The sequence below is a fragment of the Micropterus salmoides genome, unplaced genomic scaffold (assembly GCF_014851395.1).
Source record: "Micropterus salmoides isolate LMB-PRFRI ecotype aquatic unplaced genomic scaffold, ASM1485139v1 Ms_hic_scaffold_6, whole genome shotgun sequence".
Classification (NCBI taxonomy): domain Eukaryota; kingdom Metazoa; phylum Chordata; class Actinopteri; order Centrarchiformes; family Centrarchidae; genus Micropterus; species Micropterus salmoides.
In genome coordinates, this window is record NW_024044348.1 from 10,048,842 (window position 1) to 10,063,062 (window position 14,221).

The 14,221-nt window shown below is 37.5% G+C and overlaps 1 protein-coding gene across 9 annotated transcripts in view; it reads right to left on the reverse strand.

The window, feature by feature from the left end:
- The window catches only part of myo9aa (myosin IXAa), a 121,959-nt gene that overhangs the window by 26,869 nt on the left and 80,869 nt on the right, over window positions 1-14,221 (reverse strand). For all 9 annotated transcript variants that reach the window (XM_038700935.1, XM_038700937.1, XM_038700936.1 and 6 more), the window contains 5 exons: window positions 12,582-12,698; window positions 12,058-12,192; window positions 3,230-3,351; window positions 2,103-2,244; window positions 845-1,040 (listed from right to left, as the gene is read on the reverse strand). In XM_038700935.1, coding sequence (XP_038556863.1) covers window positions 845-1,040; window positions 2,103-2,244; window positions 3,230-3,351; window positions 12,058-12,192; window positions 12,582-12,698 — 712 coding nt within the window. The remainder of the gene's footprint in view (window positions 1-844; window positions 1,041-2,102; window positions 2,245-3,229; window positions 3,352-12,057; window positions 12,193-12,581; window positions 12,699-14,221) is intronic.

Genomic DNA, 14,221 nt, shown 5'->3' on the forward strand with positions numbered 1-14,221 from the left:
GGAATATCTACTACATATCAAGTACAGCTAGAATCAGATCTAAGGAAAAAGAAGGCATTCGTACAAAGACATAGATGAGAGAGACAAAGCGCAGGAGCTACTGTATACACATGGCAGCACTACTAGCACTATGCACACATACTACAGAGCGGTGTCTACAGAAAACAAAATATAGCGGAGATAAAGCAAACGATTGAATACTATACTACAATACTACAAAATTGTAACTGCATGGCATGTGAGCATATAGTACTGTGCACGGTAGTAAAACTGAAAAAAAAAGTTTATTGGCTGAACAAAACTCATTTGTTTTTCATTTATGCTTATAAGCTGTCTTCAACCAAGCTGTTTCAGAGGCGACAGATACATTTTGTCTGCTGACAGCCAATAAACTTTAAAAAATAAAAAGTTTCAAAGACATAGCAAGAGGAGGATAATAAAAAAAAAAAACATTATTCCCTTCTCTAAATTTAGCAGTTTACCACTAGTCTTACTGTACCTGTAATGCTCACAAGCCATTCAGTGAACTTAATGTCCTTTCCCTCTTCTTTGGTTGTGTTTTGACACATCCTGACCTACACAAAAACTACAGACAGCACCTATTTTCAATATTTATTCTAATATAATCTATCACTGAAAATCATTAAGCTGCAAAACACTGTAATTAACAATATAGCCACAAATGAAACATCTCACCATGTGTTGATGACAGATATATATAGTATAAGATTTATTTGACTTTCTAAGCTCATATAAGATTTCCCTGTCTATCTTCTATATCAGAACGTCATCTCACCACTATAATGTGCATCTTAGTAGAGTGTCAATTATTGCGAGACCTCACCAGACTTCTTCTGCGTGTGTCTCTTCCCAGCCTCTCTGAAAGCCACCAGGGCCCTGAAGTAAGCTCGGAGGACCGCCCAGCGGAAAGTGGCTGACGGGTCAATGCCAATCAGCCCGCAGATAAAGGCGTTTTTGCTGCTCTTCAGTAAAGCTACGATGTCCGGGCGCATGTGGTCTGTGTTCTTCTCCCTGAAATCCTGTATAAGTGAGATATACAATGATGTTTGTTTATATTATTAGATCCCATTAGCTTATGGGGTCCACACATTAAAAGTTGTCAAAATAAAGAATTAAAACAATTATGAAAGCAAGGTCCAAAAAACAAAAACAGTAATATTAATACATTTTATAAACAAAAATAAGGAAAGAATATGTCAAATGAGCACAAAAAAGTAACAGCTCATAATTACAACAATACAGCTACATTTAAGTACATACCCACCCATAAAATTCATTAAAACTAAACACATTAGATATATAAAGTTGTGCAGTCTGCTTTAGATACAACTGCATTTGTTTCTTGAAGGTGTAAGCACTTGTTGATTATCTAATACAGATGGGTGACTTGTTCCATTCCACAGAAGCCCTGTACATTACAATATATTCCAATCTTGAGCTGTGGGTAGTGACCAAAAGAATGACATTACGGATACAATCAGCCGAAATGAGTTTCCTCTGTAGGATGGCTGAGCTCAGCCTCAAAGGTAGCTCTGAGATCCGGAGGGAGCTCGGAGGGGGGTATTTCTACAAATACACTTCTTATTCATACAAGTTATTATATCCATCATTAGTACACGCTTTATTTAATGTCATATTTATAGATATGAAAGACACATTTAGGAGCAACAATCACTATTTAATGTAATATTAATGTGACATGATGTCCCACAAAGTCCTTATAAACATGTTTTACTACATTTTTTTTGGTGTGTAACTTCCAGCTCCACTTTAAAGAGAGCGCTGATGTTTTAATTTCAGTCCAAAAAGTTAGAAATCCTTCTTTTGCTGTTTTAAAACCCACTGAATAAACTGGAAAACACATGTTGATCAAAGTCGAAAGTTAGAGAAAGAAACTATTTTCACCAAACTACAATTCTTTAGGGGGATGTTATCCAGATCCTTCTACATTACTAGTTGTAACAATTTTCCGCCCACACCAAAAGCTCAAAAACAACAAAAATAAAGTTGGGATTGGGTGAACTTTCTCTTCCCTTTCTGTCTAATCAATAACTAGGTGTGGAAGTGAAGATTACACTGACCTTGACACTGTACTTGACCTTGCCAGCATAGTGTCGGATGATGAAGGCGGACTCCATGACAGCGGGAAACTCGATGTAGCTGTTCCCCTCATGCTGCCTCTTGAACTTATCCAACAAAGTCTGGTTGGTGGCTTGAGGGAAACTGAAATAAAAAGGAAAGAATATTTTGATTTGAACAACAATAGGTTTTTAATAAAAACTGTTGACGCATTTGTTTAAAGCTGTCAATCGCATCGTGAATACTGCAGTATGAAACCCAGTGAAAATGCTTGACAGACTGATCTAATAATCTCCACAGAAAATAATGAATTTGAGACTTTAAATTTCCACCAGGCTACAATCCAGTCACAACAAGAGTTACTACGACACTACTTATGATGGACCACTGGAAACGTGGTAAGTTAACATTGTCTAATCTGCAACTAGTTTTGACATTTTATCCTCTGACACCACAGGTTGAAGATTATCCTTTAAAGATGATCTTGGCTCCGATTTCCCTCTAGTCCTTTAATATCAGCCAGCAATTCTGCAGAAAACCAACAGCTTACAGGAAGAGAAGAGAGGAAGAATGAGACACCAGGGGTTTTAGGAACAGGGTGAAACCTGAGCTACAAAATAACACAGCCAAAGACTCAGGGCTTTCCAGCTTTTCTAAGTGGAAGGAATTCGATTTAGAGTCCAAATGGAGAAGAGGGAAATAAAGGAGGAAATAGTGTTAGTAAAAATAGTCACAGTACAGACATGAACCTGAAAGGATTACATTTACAAATTTAGAGGGTTTACATTCGAGGGAACTTCATCTTACACTTTGATGACATTTTAAACACTGTATTAGCAGAAATACATGGACAAATGTATTTATTGTATGTCAATGTCCCTATAATGTACAGGGGCAGTCACAAATACAACCATTTTTCTATGGAGCTTTGCAGTTATTAACATATTTCAGGTAGGCTGAAGACTACCATGTGCCTCCTCTAAGAGTTGCTGGTCGCTTTACCTGACAGAAAGACAAGAATAGATTTCCCTTCACAATGAAAGGGCCACGAGAATGCCAAAACCACTGGATGGTTTAACACACAGAAAAATTTTATTAGTTTCCAAAGAAATTAACTAGTTAAACTCACTTGCACTCTTCATCCAGTAGGTGGAACAGTGCTGTGGGCTTCTTGCTGATCAGGTTAATGCAGCCTGTATTGTCGATGTAGTCGATGTTGTGCCAGCTGATGCCCTCTGCTCTATATTCCTCCTGCAGGGACACACAATACAAACCTTCAATTATACTTTGCTTCAAAGTATTGTAATTTGATGTACATTTCTCTGCATTTCTCATGTTGCAATTAAGTGAATATGTCAGCAGCATCTACTGTATAGAAACAATTGTACATGCCTAATTTCATCACATCAATATGAAACAACAGAAAGAGAGAAAGTCTTGTGTCTTAAAGTCAGGAAAAAAATAATTTTAGGCCAGAAACCATCCAGTACATCAACATACATAGGCTCCAATAAAAATGTGAATTATCAACCTGCCATCAAAAAGAGACAACAGATCCTACAGTATGTGAATTGGGCTGTTTTAAATCTTTCAATCAAAGCAACTATGTTGTTCGTATGCATGCTTTCAAGTTGTCTCCCCACGCTGTAAAACACTCTCCAGATATGGTCCTGCCTCTTGGTGGTTTAATGATGAGAGAAGCATTCAGAGCATGCATTAGTGTTCTACCCCATACATGTTATTTTCCTGAGTTCCTGGGAAAGAGATTTAACCAATAAAGACCTTAATCCAGGGGAGGTTTAATAAAAATCACTGGAGTCTCCTTTTCTCTTGTCTCTTCTCATTACCCTAAAGTCAGAAGGCTGGGGGGAAATCAAGTTAATTACTGTTGTTTACTCCACTTTCTGTCCTGAAGACAATATAGTTACAAAAGGGAAGAGTAAGGGTAGATGAGCCTCTTCGGTATTTGGAATAATAAAACCAAATGATTGAGCCTGCTGCTGGCCATTCTTGTAAAAATAATTTGATATTTTATTAAGATTACAACAGTTTGAGAGCATACTTCTGTAGCACATTCCACCCTCAATTTATTTCACCGTTTTTAACTAAATATTCTTCAGCACCAGCTGTTACTCCCCTACTGAACAGCTCCAGCTGGTTCATCCTTTTGGATAGATTACAGAATCAGAAGGAAGGGCTGTTTATTTGAGACAATGACACTGTATAGTCCATGGAAAAATATCCATTTGTCCTTAACTTCTACAGAAACATTTAAAGCAGCAACAAATGCCAACTGCGGGAAAATTGAAAATGCTAACTTAGAAGCAGTAGTAGTAGTACAACAATAGCACAAGAAGACCATCCAGTCAGCAAACTGACTCACTACTGTCAATTACACAACAACAAATATCTAAATGTTGCCTTCATTAGTCACGATAAGGTGCTGGTCATACCCGACCAAGCAGGCTGTAGCAAGAGTGTGCTTTATTGCTCATAACCTCAGTTTCAATATCCCTTTTTTTAAACTCTTGTTTGATTATAAAACATTAACTTGAATGTAAAAATAAAATCTTTAACAAAAATCTTTCCTAGAAATATTGAAGGAGGAAATAACAAGATTTTAACAAAAGGTATAAGTGAATCATTTTTTTATTTGATAAGTTTTATGTTCATATGTGTACTCATGACCTATTTTGTTTTAATGTCTAGCTGCAAACCAACTGCCCTTCGGGGCAATAAAAATAAAGTTAGAGCAGTAAATATAGAACACATCTGTCTTTGCATCCTTTCACAATATCAACATTTTAGAACGTGATTATTTTTACTCTTGTGTCTTTTAATGAGAATTGAGACACACACACACACACAGGCTGGAAAGTATAAAACAAACACCTGTGCAATATAATCCAATACAACAGCCCTGGAATAAATGTTTGTGAAGCCTATAATATTTACTTTGTGTGGGTTCTGACTCAGCTCTTTGGTAATCACAAAGCTGTGGTTTGTGGGGGTGTTGTATTGGCGTGCATTACATTGCACAGGATACTGTATTCAACTCCTCAACATGCCTTTAAATCATCTTCACAGCTGTGATTCACTCTTATTTTGATTCAACCAACAAGAAAATAAACCAAAACGTGTCTCAAAAATGTGCAGACTCAGCTTCTCCAAAACTTCTCTATAGATGATATTAAAGTTTATGTTAATAGTGCTCCATAATTATATAATGAATAAAAGCCCAAAGATAAAATGTTAGTTGGAAGAAGACTCACAGGCTGCATCGCTGTAGGATATCAAACATATAGTCATTGAAGTCTTAATAAATAACCATCGTCAATACATTTACATATCAATATTATAATTTAACATTATTATAGAGCGACTTCTGCTGCCTATTTTCTGTCAGTGCACAAGCATTGAATGATAGGATGTAAAGTTGAGATTCTCGCTTAATTCTCATGTTCTCGCATTTGTATGCTGTTGTCCATGCAGTTGGTATGAGTAAAAATTAAAACTACAAAGAAAGACTGTTGGTCAGAGTTTTTTTTTAAGACTTCTACTCTGCTTGCACCATGGGAGGAAAATTGTTTTGAAACACTGAACTGATCTGAGAGGAATCCAACTGAGGATTGACTCTTTTATGGTGTTCCATAGTTTAATACATTTTATTTTCTTTATGCATACAAGATGATTACAGTGATCTTAGAAAGTACTATCATTACAAGATTTAATCTCTCTCTCCCTCTCCCTGCATGTTAAACGTACTGCTGCTTTTATGTTAATCTGATGGCATTCAGTTCAGACTTGTGGCGTATTGAAAATGATACGACTTTGTTTGACTTGGTCCGGCCGAAGATTGCTGATGTGACTTCTGTACAGAAAAGTGACCAGGGTGCTTTTTCACCATTGGTTTTCAGACCAGTGGTGGAATGTGCAGTGGGGGAAAAATTATTTGATGATTATTTGTCAGTGTTTGCCCACTGACAAAGACATTATCAGTCTATAATTTTAGTGGTAGGTTTATTTGAACAGTGAGAGACAGAATAACAAAAATCCATGTCAAAAATGTTATAAATTGATTTGCATTTTAATGAGTGAAATAAGTATTTGACCCCTCTGCAAAACATGACTTAGTACTTGGTGGTAAAACCATTGATGGCAATCACAGAGGTCAGATGTTTCTTGTAGTTGGCCACCAGGTTTGCACACATCTCAAGAAAGATGTTTTCCCACTCCTCTTTGCAGATCATCTCTTAAGTCATTAAGGTTTTGAGGACGACGTCTGGCAACTCGAACCTTCAGCTCCCTCCACAGACTTTCTATGGGATTAAGGTCTGGAGACTGGCTTGGCCAATCCAAGACCTTAATTGTGCTTCTTCTTGGCCATTTCTTTTGTTGCCTTGGCCGTGTGTTTTGGGTCATTGTCCTGCTGGATTACCTATCCACAACCCAGTTTCACTGCCCTGGCTGAGTGAAGGAGGATCTCCACCAAGATTTGACGGTAATTTGACAATCACCGTCCATCGTCCCTTTGATACGGTGAAGTTGTCCTGTCCCCTTAGCATAAAAACACCCCCAAAGCATAATGTTTCCACCTCCATGTTTGACGGTGGGGATGGTGTTCTTGGGGTCATAGGCAGCATTCCTTCTTCTCCACACACAGCGAGTTGAGTTGATGCCAAAGAGCTCGATTTTGGTCTCATCTGACCACAACACTTTCACCCAGTTCTCCTCTGAATCATTCAGATGTTCATTGGCAAACTTCAGACGGGCCTGTACATGTGCTTTCTTGAGCAGGGGGACCTTGCGGCCACTGCAGGATGTCGGTCCTTCACAGCGTAGTGTGTTACCAATTGTTTTCTTGGTGACTATGGTCCCAGCTGCCTTGAGATCACTGACAAGATCCTCCTGTGTAGTTCTGGACTGATTCCTCACCGTTCTCAAGATCATTGCAACTCCACGAGGTGAGATCTTGCATGGAGCCCCAGACCGAGGGAGATTGAGAGTTCTTTTGTGTTTCTTCCATTTGTGAATAATCGAACCAACTATTGTCACCTTCTCACCAAGCTGCTTGGCGATTGTCAATCTTGTCCCTGACATCCTTGGACAGCTCTTTGCCCCCCCCCCCCCCCACTGTAACTAAGTACATTTACTTAAGTATAATTTAGAGGTACTTTACTATTTCTTCTATTTTATATTTTAAGATACTTTAAACTTCCACTCCACTACATCTCAGAGGTAAATTTTGTACTTTGTACTCCACTACATTTATTTGACAGCTATAGTTCCCAGTTACATTTCAGATCTCAGATTGCTCCACCTCAACCAGCTGTAACAGTATTGTTTACATGTTAATGATTTAAAACTGACAACGCCCATAATGACAAACCAATAATTATACCTTTGATACACCAGATTTAAAAACAATGGTATACTGCGAATACAGAGAGATTTACATGGCGGCGATAGGCTTAATCAGCATTGTGCAAACTCATTTAGCAAGGGATTGAACAGATGTTCATGTATGTGTAAAAGTCCTACACTCTAGCTTTAAGTTCAATTTTGAATGCATTGAATTTATTTGTAATTGAGTATTTCCCTAGTGCGGTATTACTACTTTTACTAGTAAAGTAAATTATTTTAATGCTTCTAGCACCACTGACTCAGACATAAGAATGACATGTTAACTTGCAGTCACGTTAACATAAAGGGGTGAAAAGGAATTTCATATTCACATTATTCAGTGAAACAGAAAAGGGAGGTGTAATAAGTGCCCTAATGAGTGTGCGTATGCGTGTAAAGGTCTGTAAGTCATGTTTGAGTGTTTCAGGAATTTCTCCAGTACAGAGGAATTTATGGTCTGTGTAGTACTGTAGGTAGATGAGCAACAACAGGAAGACAGGTTAAACATCAACTATTTGCTACTACTAACTTCCTCTGTCCTTCCCCATTTCTATCATGGAAATCTTTCTTCTCACCATCATGGTAAAATATTTTAAATATTTTAAAGTTAAGAGAATAGCTACTGGCCTTCTTACCATCTTACCGTCAAGAATTATTATTTATAGTATGTAATTATACTAACGTTCTCTTATTCCATTTCATGTCTTTCAATGATGTGATGGCAGAGTGGTTGTTTGAAAACATTGGATAATAAAGGAAAAAAAGAAAATTTTCACCCTTTAAATGACCATCAATGTGCCCTTAAGCAAACCCTTTAACCCCTAACTGCTCCAACAGTGACTCACTGGTTGACAGATGAATGGAAATTTACTGTATGTAACTGTAGATGAGGGTGTGAAGCTTGCTTCAGCGGAAATATGAAGCAGCTCTTGGTTGACCTATTCTGGCTGAATCATTTTCAGAGGCTTTCAGGCTGCCTCAGTGGTCGATTTTTCCACACACGGCTAATGCTGTACTGCACTTAGGCCATTATGAACTCCTATGCTCTCGGGTTCCTACGATCATGTCATCAGTTTTAATCAACTGTAATAATATCAAAACTCCATTAGTTCCTGTTCAAGCTAAGATTTTAACAAAAATGTAGATTTTATTCAATTAGTGGCCTAAACAAATTCAGGAATACTAATAGTTTTATTTAACCTTTATTTAACCAGATTGATCCATGGAAAATATTAGAAATCAATTGGAGAACACATTCATAATTTCACAGCCCTGTTCACATGCAGAGTAACTGAGTGTTGTGGAGGTCAATATATTCTAAACCTTTCAACACTGGCTTAGTATATGTGACTACATCTCTGCCAAACTGAAAACACTGATGACAAATACTTCTGTAAATGAACAGAACATAGTCACTGGTATAACTGTGCACACGCAAACACGTGTCAGACCTGAGGTACAATCAAAGTCAAGTCAAAATAGTCAAGCTGAACAGCACACGTGGGACTTTTGCCTTTTGCAGTAAATATTATTTGACCAAATGAGTCAATGTGTAAACTGCATTCCAGCAGTGTTTTTACCCATCAGGAAGTTGAGAGACATCAGCTCTGTCATTATCTGTTTGAATGGTTGTTTACTGCAGGGATTCAACCTTCTGACAAAACACTAATATTTTGGGTGAATTAACTAAAAGGCTTGCACGGATTTTGCGCCTGCTAAACCTGTAGGACAAAAAGATTTGTAATTCTTAAAGCACCTGCAAAGGGTAAAATGCACCCCTAATTACACTGCGAAGAAAACAGCATCTCAGTGCTCCATTGCTATTTGCACATATTTAAATTAGGCAATATGCATACATTTGGCACAAAATTCGCCCCTTTCTATGACAATGAGGCGCATTGCAAAAAAAGTCAAATTTACCAACACCAGTGCTAATAACCACATGGAAAAATTATTAGCATCTTCAGAGAGTTGAGCACATTTATAAAGGGTGTCACATCCAGACTTTCCAGTAATCATGGCAACAGTGATTGTAGCCAGGCAAAGCAAGAGCACATCACAGAGGGGGAGCGCACCACACAACAATGACAAAAAAAAAAACACTCCATACAGAGTGAGTTAGAAAAAAACAAAAGAGTCATCCTGCAGACAGAAACAAATGAAAAAGCAGCGGGAGGTAACAGATAATTAGAATAGCTATAATTATAATTAGTATACATTCTCTTTAAAAACAAACATTTTAAGTGTGAGTGTTTGCGGCGTGTTTGCACTGTGAGATCATTAGTGCAATATCTTTTGTGAATCGGACCTTGAGATGCGGCATATAGCAGACGCAATGCACAATTCATAGTGCTATCACCAGCTGCAATTCATTCTTTGTGAATTCAATTGTCAATAACCACACATCTGTGACACAAACACACATTGTATGGGAGCACATGCAGCTGCACACATAAAGCCAAAATATGCTCAAGTAGAAAGTGCAGTAAGATTAAACTGATCCAGAAACAAATAAGAAATAGCCACTTGTAGGCAGACTGGATGTTTTGTGCATTTTCAAGGTTAAAGAGGTATAAACAACCTCTGCAGGAAATAATAATAACTAATAAAATAAAAATTTATATAAACTGAACATTTTGTTTCTTAACATTTGAATGCTTTATTTTACTCTTACTTGGCTTAATTTATTAACAAAGGGACAAAACAGAACAGTAAATGTCATTACATCCCACTAGTTGAAGGAGGATGTGTTGCTGATTGTAAGCATCAAAGCAGGAGTCATCTGAGACTACGAATTTAAAATAAAACTAACAAAGCAATGGAATTCCATGTACAGATACTTTATCAGACTATCAATTGTTCCTGGTTCCGTTCTATAGCATTCAGTACGACAGAAGTTTATTTTTCTTTTCAGAGAAAAAAAACAGTAATTCTGTTGTCTAGATTTCCAAAAATATCTGTGAAAGATCTATGATGTTCTTTTGTCATGTTCAACCCCTGATCAGACATCCACCTCTGGGTTTAAATATATTTTTTAAATTTGTAATGGCAGCAAAAAGGGTGTTAAGTTGCTCTTTAATAAATGTAACATTGCCGAACAGATGATGTCAAGATAAAATCTGGAGGATCAAGGAAATCCAACAGGACTGAGAGGAAAACTGTCATCCATCAAAAGAAAAACCATATATGTAATCTCATTACAAAATACTACATTTTCAGTTCACAACACAAAACACAAAAAAGAAGATGCAACACACAAAAAAACAGGCTGCATTTAAAGAAAAGAACACCTTGCCAACTGTTTTGCTCGAAGCTGGCTCTAACATGACCTGGGTTAGTGCAGCGGCCAGTAGCACAGGAAGTACTGTGGGATTCTAAATGAGAATCAACAAATACTGGAAGCTGAAGTCTCAGAGTCTGTGAGAAAAAAGGAAATAAGTGATCCTAAACATACCTTAAAACCAACCACGGCCTACTTACAAATGCTAAAGATTAAGGTTTTTGTAACGGCTTTTACTGGCCCCAGACCCCAGTCTGATCTAAAACATATTTTACAAGTGGTACAACGGTTTACAAGCACAAACCATTTTACAAGGGAGGGTGGAAGAAATGTTTTGTAAGACTGTTTGCTAGTTAAAAGAAATGTTTGGGGGCAAATGAAGTACTGACTGACTAGGTGCCTAAAGTTTTGCACATTATACATTTATAGATTTCTTTCAAACTATAAAAAAGCATCTGTGGATAAAGTTTGGGTCATGATCATGTTTCTTCCCTGCAGAGGCTGCATTAAGACATATGTACATGCAGCAACTTGTTTGCTTTACGAAGCTTCAAAACTGAAATTCTTGAAACCATCTTAACAAGAAAACTCTGCCAAGTCCTTAACAGCATAATAATTCTGAGTTTCACTTAATCTCCAAAACAAATAAGTCTTTAAAGTCTCTCCTCCTGACATAAATCTATAGTACAAGTCTTGACATATTTATGACATGGGGGTAAGACAGGGTTTGTGAACTGCCTTTGTACTAAACAGGAATGACTGAGGACGCAGTCCCTCATGTCTCGTAATTCATGAACTGAATGAAAGCTTCTTAAACATGTCAGAGCAGGCTACTGATTCAGTCAATCTCAAGGTAAACACAATGTTTAACTTACAGGCAAATCTTACATTTCATGACTTTAAAAAGCACTTTGAAGTTAATCAGCTCACTTAAAAGAACATGCATCCTCAGTCAGGTTGGCCACAGGGAGGGGTGAGTTGAGTCATACGGCTGTCAGCTTCTACACTAAGCCCGCTGCATTATGTGATGAAGAATTCCTCCATTGTTTCTGTGTCTTAATATATGCGCACTGCGTGGCCTGATAAGGATGAGGGTTTCCTTGGAAATGGTCGCAGCCCAAGAACTTAAGTGGGCAGATCTACAATATTTTAAAATAACAGTCGCAGTAATACAGAAGCTCAGAAGTTCAGCTTCCGGTCAAAGCCTAAGATAGAAAGACAGTTCCTAAGAGTCATCAACTTTGAGAAGGAAGAATATTTAAGAGACGTCTTACTTGTTCAAGCTTAAAGATGTGCTGGTTGAAGTAGTGCTGGAGACGTTCGTTGGCAAAGTTGATGCAGAACTGTTCGAAACTGTTGTTCTCGTAATCCTCAAAACCAAAAATGTCAAGTACTCCAATGGACAAGATCTGGAGAAGACAAACAAACACAACATAACATTTTCTTTTTAAATCTTTAATACTAAAATGTTGCTCATCATGATTGAAAAGTTTGTTTTTTTGAAATTCTCCAGTATGAGTATTTAAAAATCTCAGAAAGTGTTACATCTAAAAGTTGACTATGTTGTCATTAAAGGTCTTAAATGTTCTCAGCAGTGACTTTTAGAGTAAAAGTGACAATTTTCCAGCCAAAATTTCATAAAAATATTTTAAGTGACAGTTACTATATTTAGATTTTCCATTCTTCCATGAAGAATCTCTAAGAATACAACTCACTCATGTCTTGATCTCCTGTCTGATTTGTGAAGTTAACTCTATTACACATGATTGTGACAGCTGATGTGTTTGTGTCATCCTACCTTGGTGGTTTCCACCAGGTCCTTGATGTTGAGCAGAGCATGGTTGATCCTGAAGACAATCCAGTCAAACAGAGCACTGTACAGGGACTTTGCCATGGAGTCTCGCACCGTACCAGCCTAGAGGTGGACACATACAGTATTCTCTTTAGTGTTACTCCCACTGGTAATATTTCAGTTTACAACATTTGATTGATTAAGAAGAGAGAAGTATGAGGGATACAACTACTTCCATGGACAGTGTTACAGGAGAGAAACTAATTTATTCCACTGTCCTTTTACTATATATGCTTATGTTTTTATTTGTAACTGTATCTGTAACATTTCCATTTTTATTTGTTTCCTTGTTATCTAGCACTAGCAATTTTTTTGGCGAAGTGATACCTTAAAGGAACATTTCAACATTTTTGGAAATACGCTTATTTGCTTTCTTGCAGAGTAAGAGGAGAAGCTTGAAACCACTCCCCCTGCAGCTCTAAAGCTTACTAATTAACATGCCCTATCTAATTGTTTAATCCAAAAATGACATAAAAAACATTTAAACAAAAGCCATTTTGTGGATGGTTATGTGTCAGACTGTCCCTGCCACGAAATAGTGCAGCGTATAACCCCCTATAAAGAAACAAGATACAACATGTTAACTACTGCTGGGAGGGGGATTGTGTTACTTTGCAGAGGACTAGGCTGGCTGTTTCTGACTGCTTCTGGTCTTTATCCTGCTTCATATTTAATGCACGGACATGAGAGTCTGATCTTCTTGAGCTTAACTCTCAGCAAGAAAGCAAATAAGCACATTTCCCATAATGTCCAACTTTTCCTTGAAGTTTGTGACACTTATCTGTGCAGTGCCAGAGGTTTGAAGAATCATCCATTACTTTAGGTGCCAAATGATGCTTGATTCAAGTCCAGGTATCATTTCTGTGTCACCCGCTCAAGCTCAACGTTCCACACATCTGTCTTATACATTACAGCTTGGCCTTGCAACACTGCACTTTTGTACAGGTTGAGCATTAAAAAACACAGTGAATGGAGGCATTTAAAGATAGAAAATAAAATGGATTTATATCAAGGTCTAAATTTGAAACTCAGACAAGGGTCCAGTCTGAAAAAGGTTATTAAAAAAGGAGTCAAGATGTGCAGACAGTTGTATTTCTCCTTCATAATCAAACATTTATAGTTTTACCTGATGGTAAATCACATGTTCACTGTACTGTAAGAAGCCACTGCACTCATAAAGGAAAATGTAGAATGGGTTGTCCTAAAATGTAAAAACAGGAATAACCAGACAACTCTACCACCCAAACATATCTCTAGCACTGACATTCTGTACTGAAACTTTGGCACAAATGTCAACATTACAGATATGCTGCCAGACTGCACTGTGTCACAGCAGGGTGCCCTTGAGCCATTATTAATGTCATTAGCCAGCCTAACACTCATCAGGTTGACTCTTGAGATCTGGCAATCCAATTGAGTATAGCACAGTATGTATGATCTACCAAGCTCTGATAGACGAGGTTGCAGAATGTTAAAATTTCAGTTATGGGCTAATGGAAATATCAGCTTTAATAGGCTAAACACAGACTGTATAATATACAGCCTATGAGGCTCTGCTGCTGGTAAAGTCCAAGATATTATTCAGA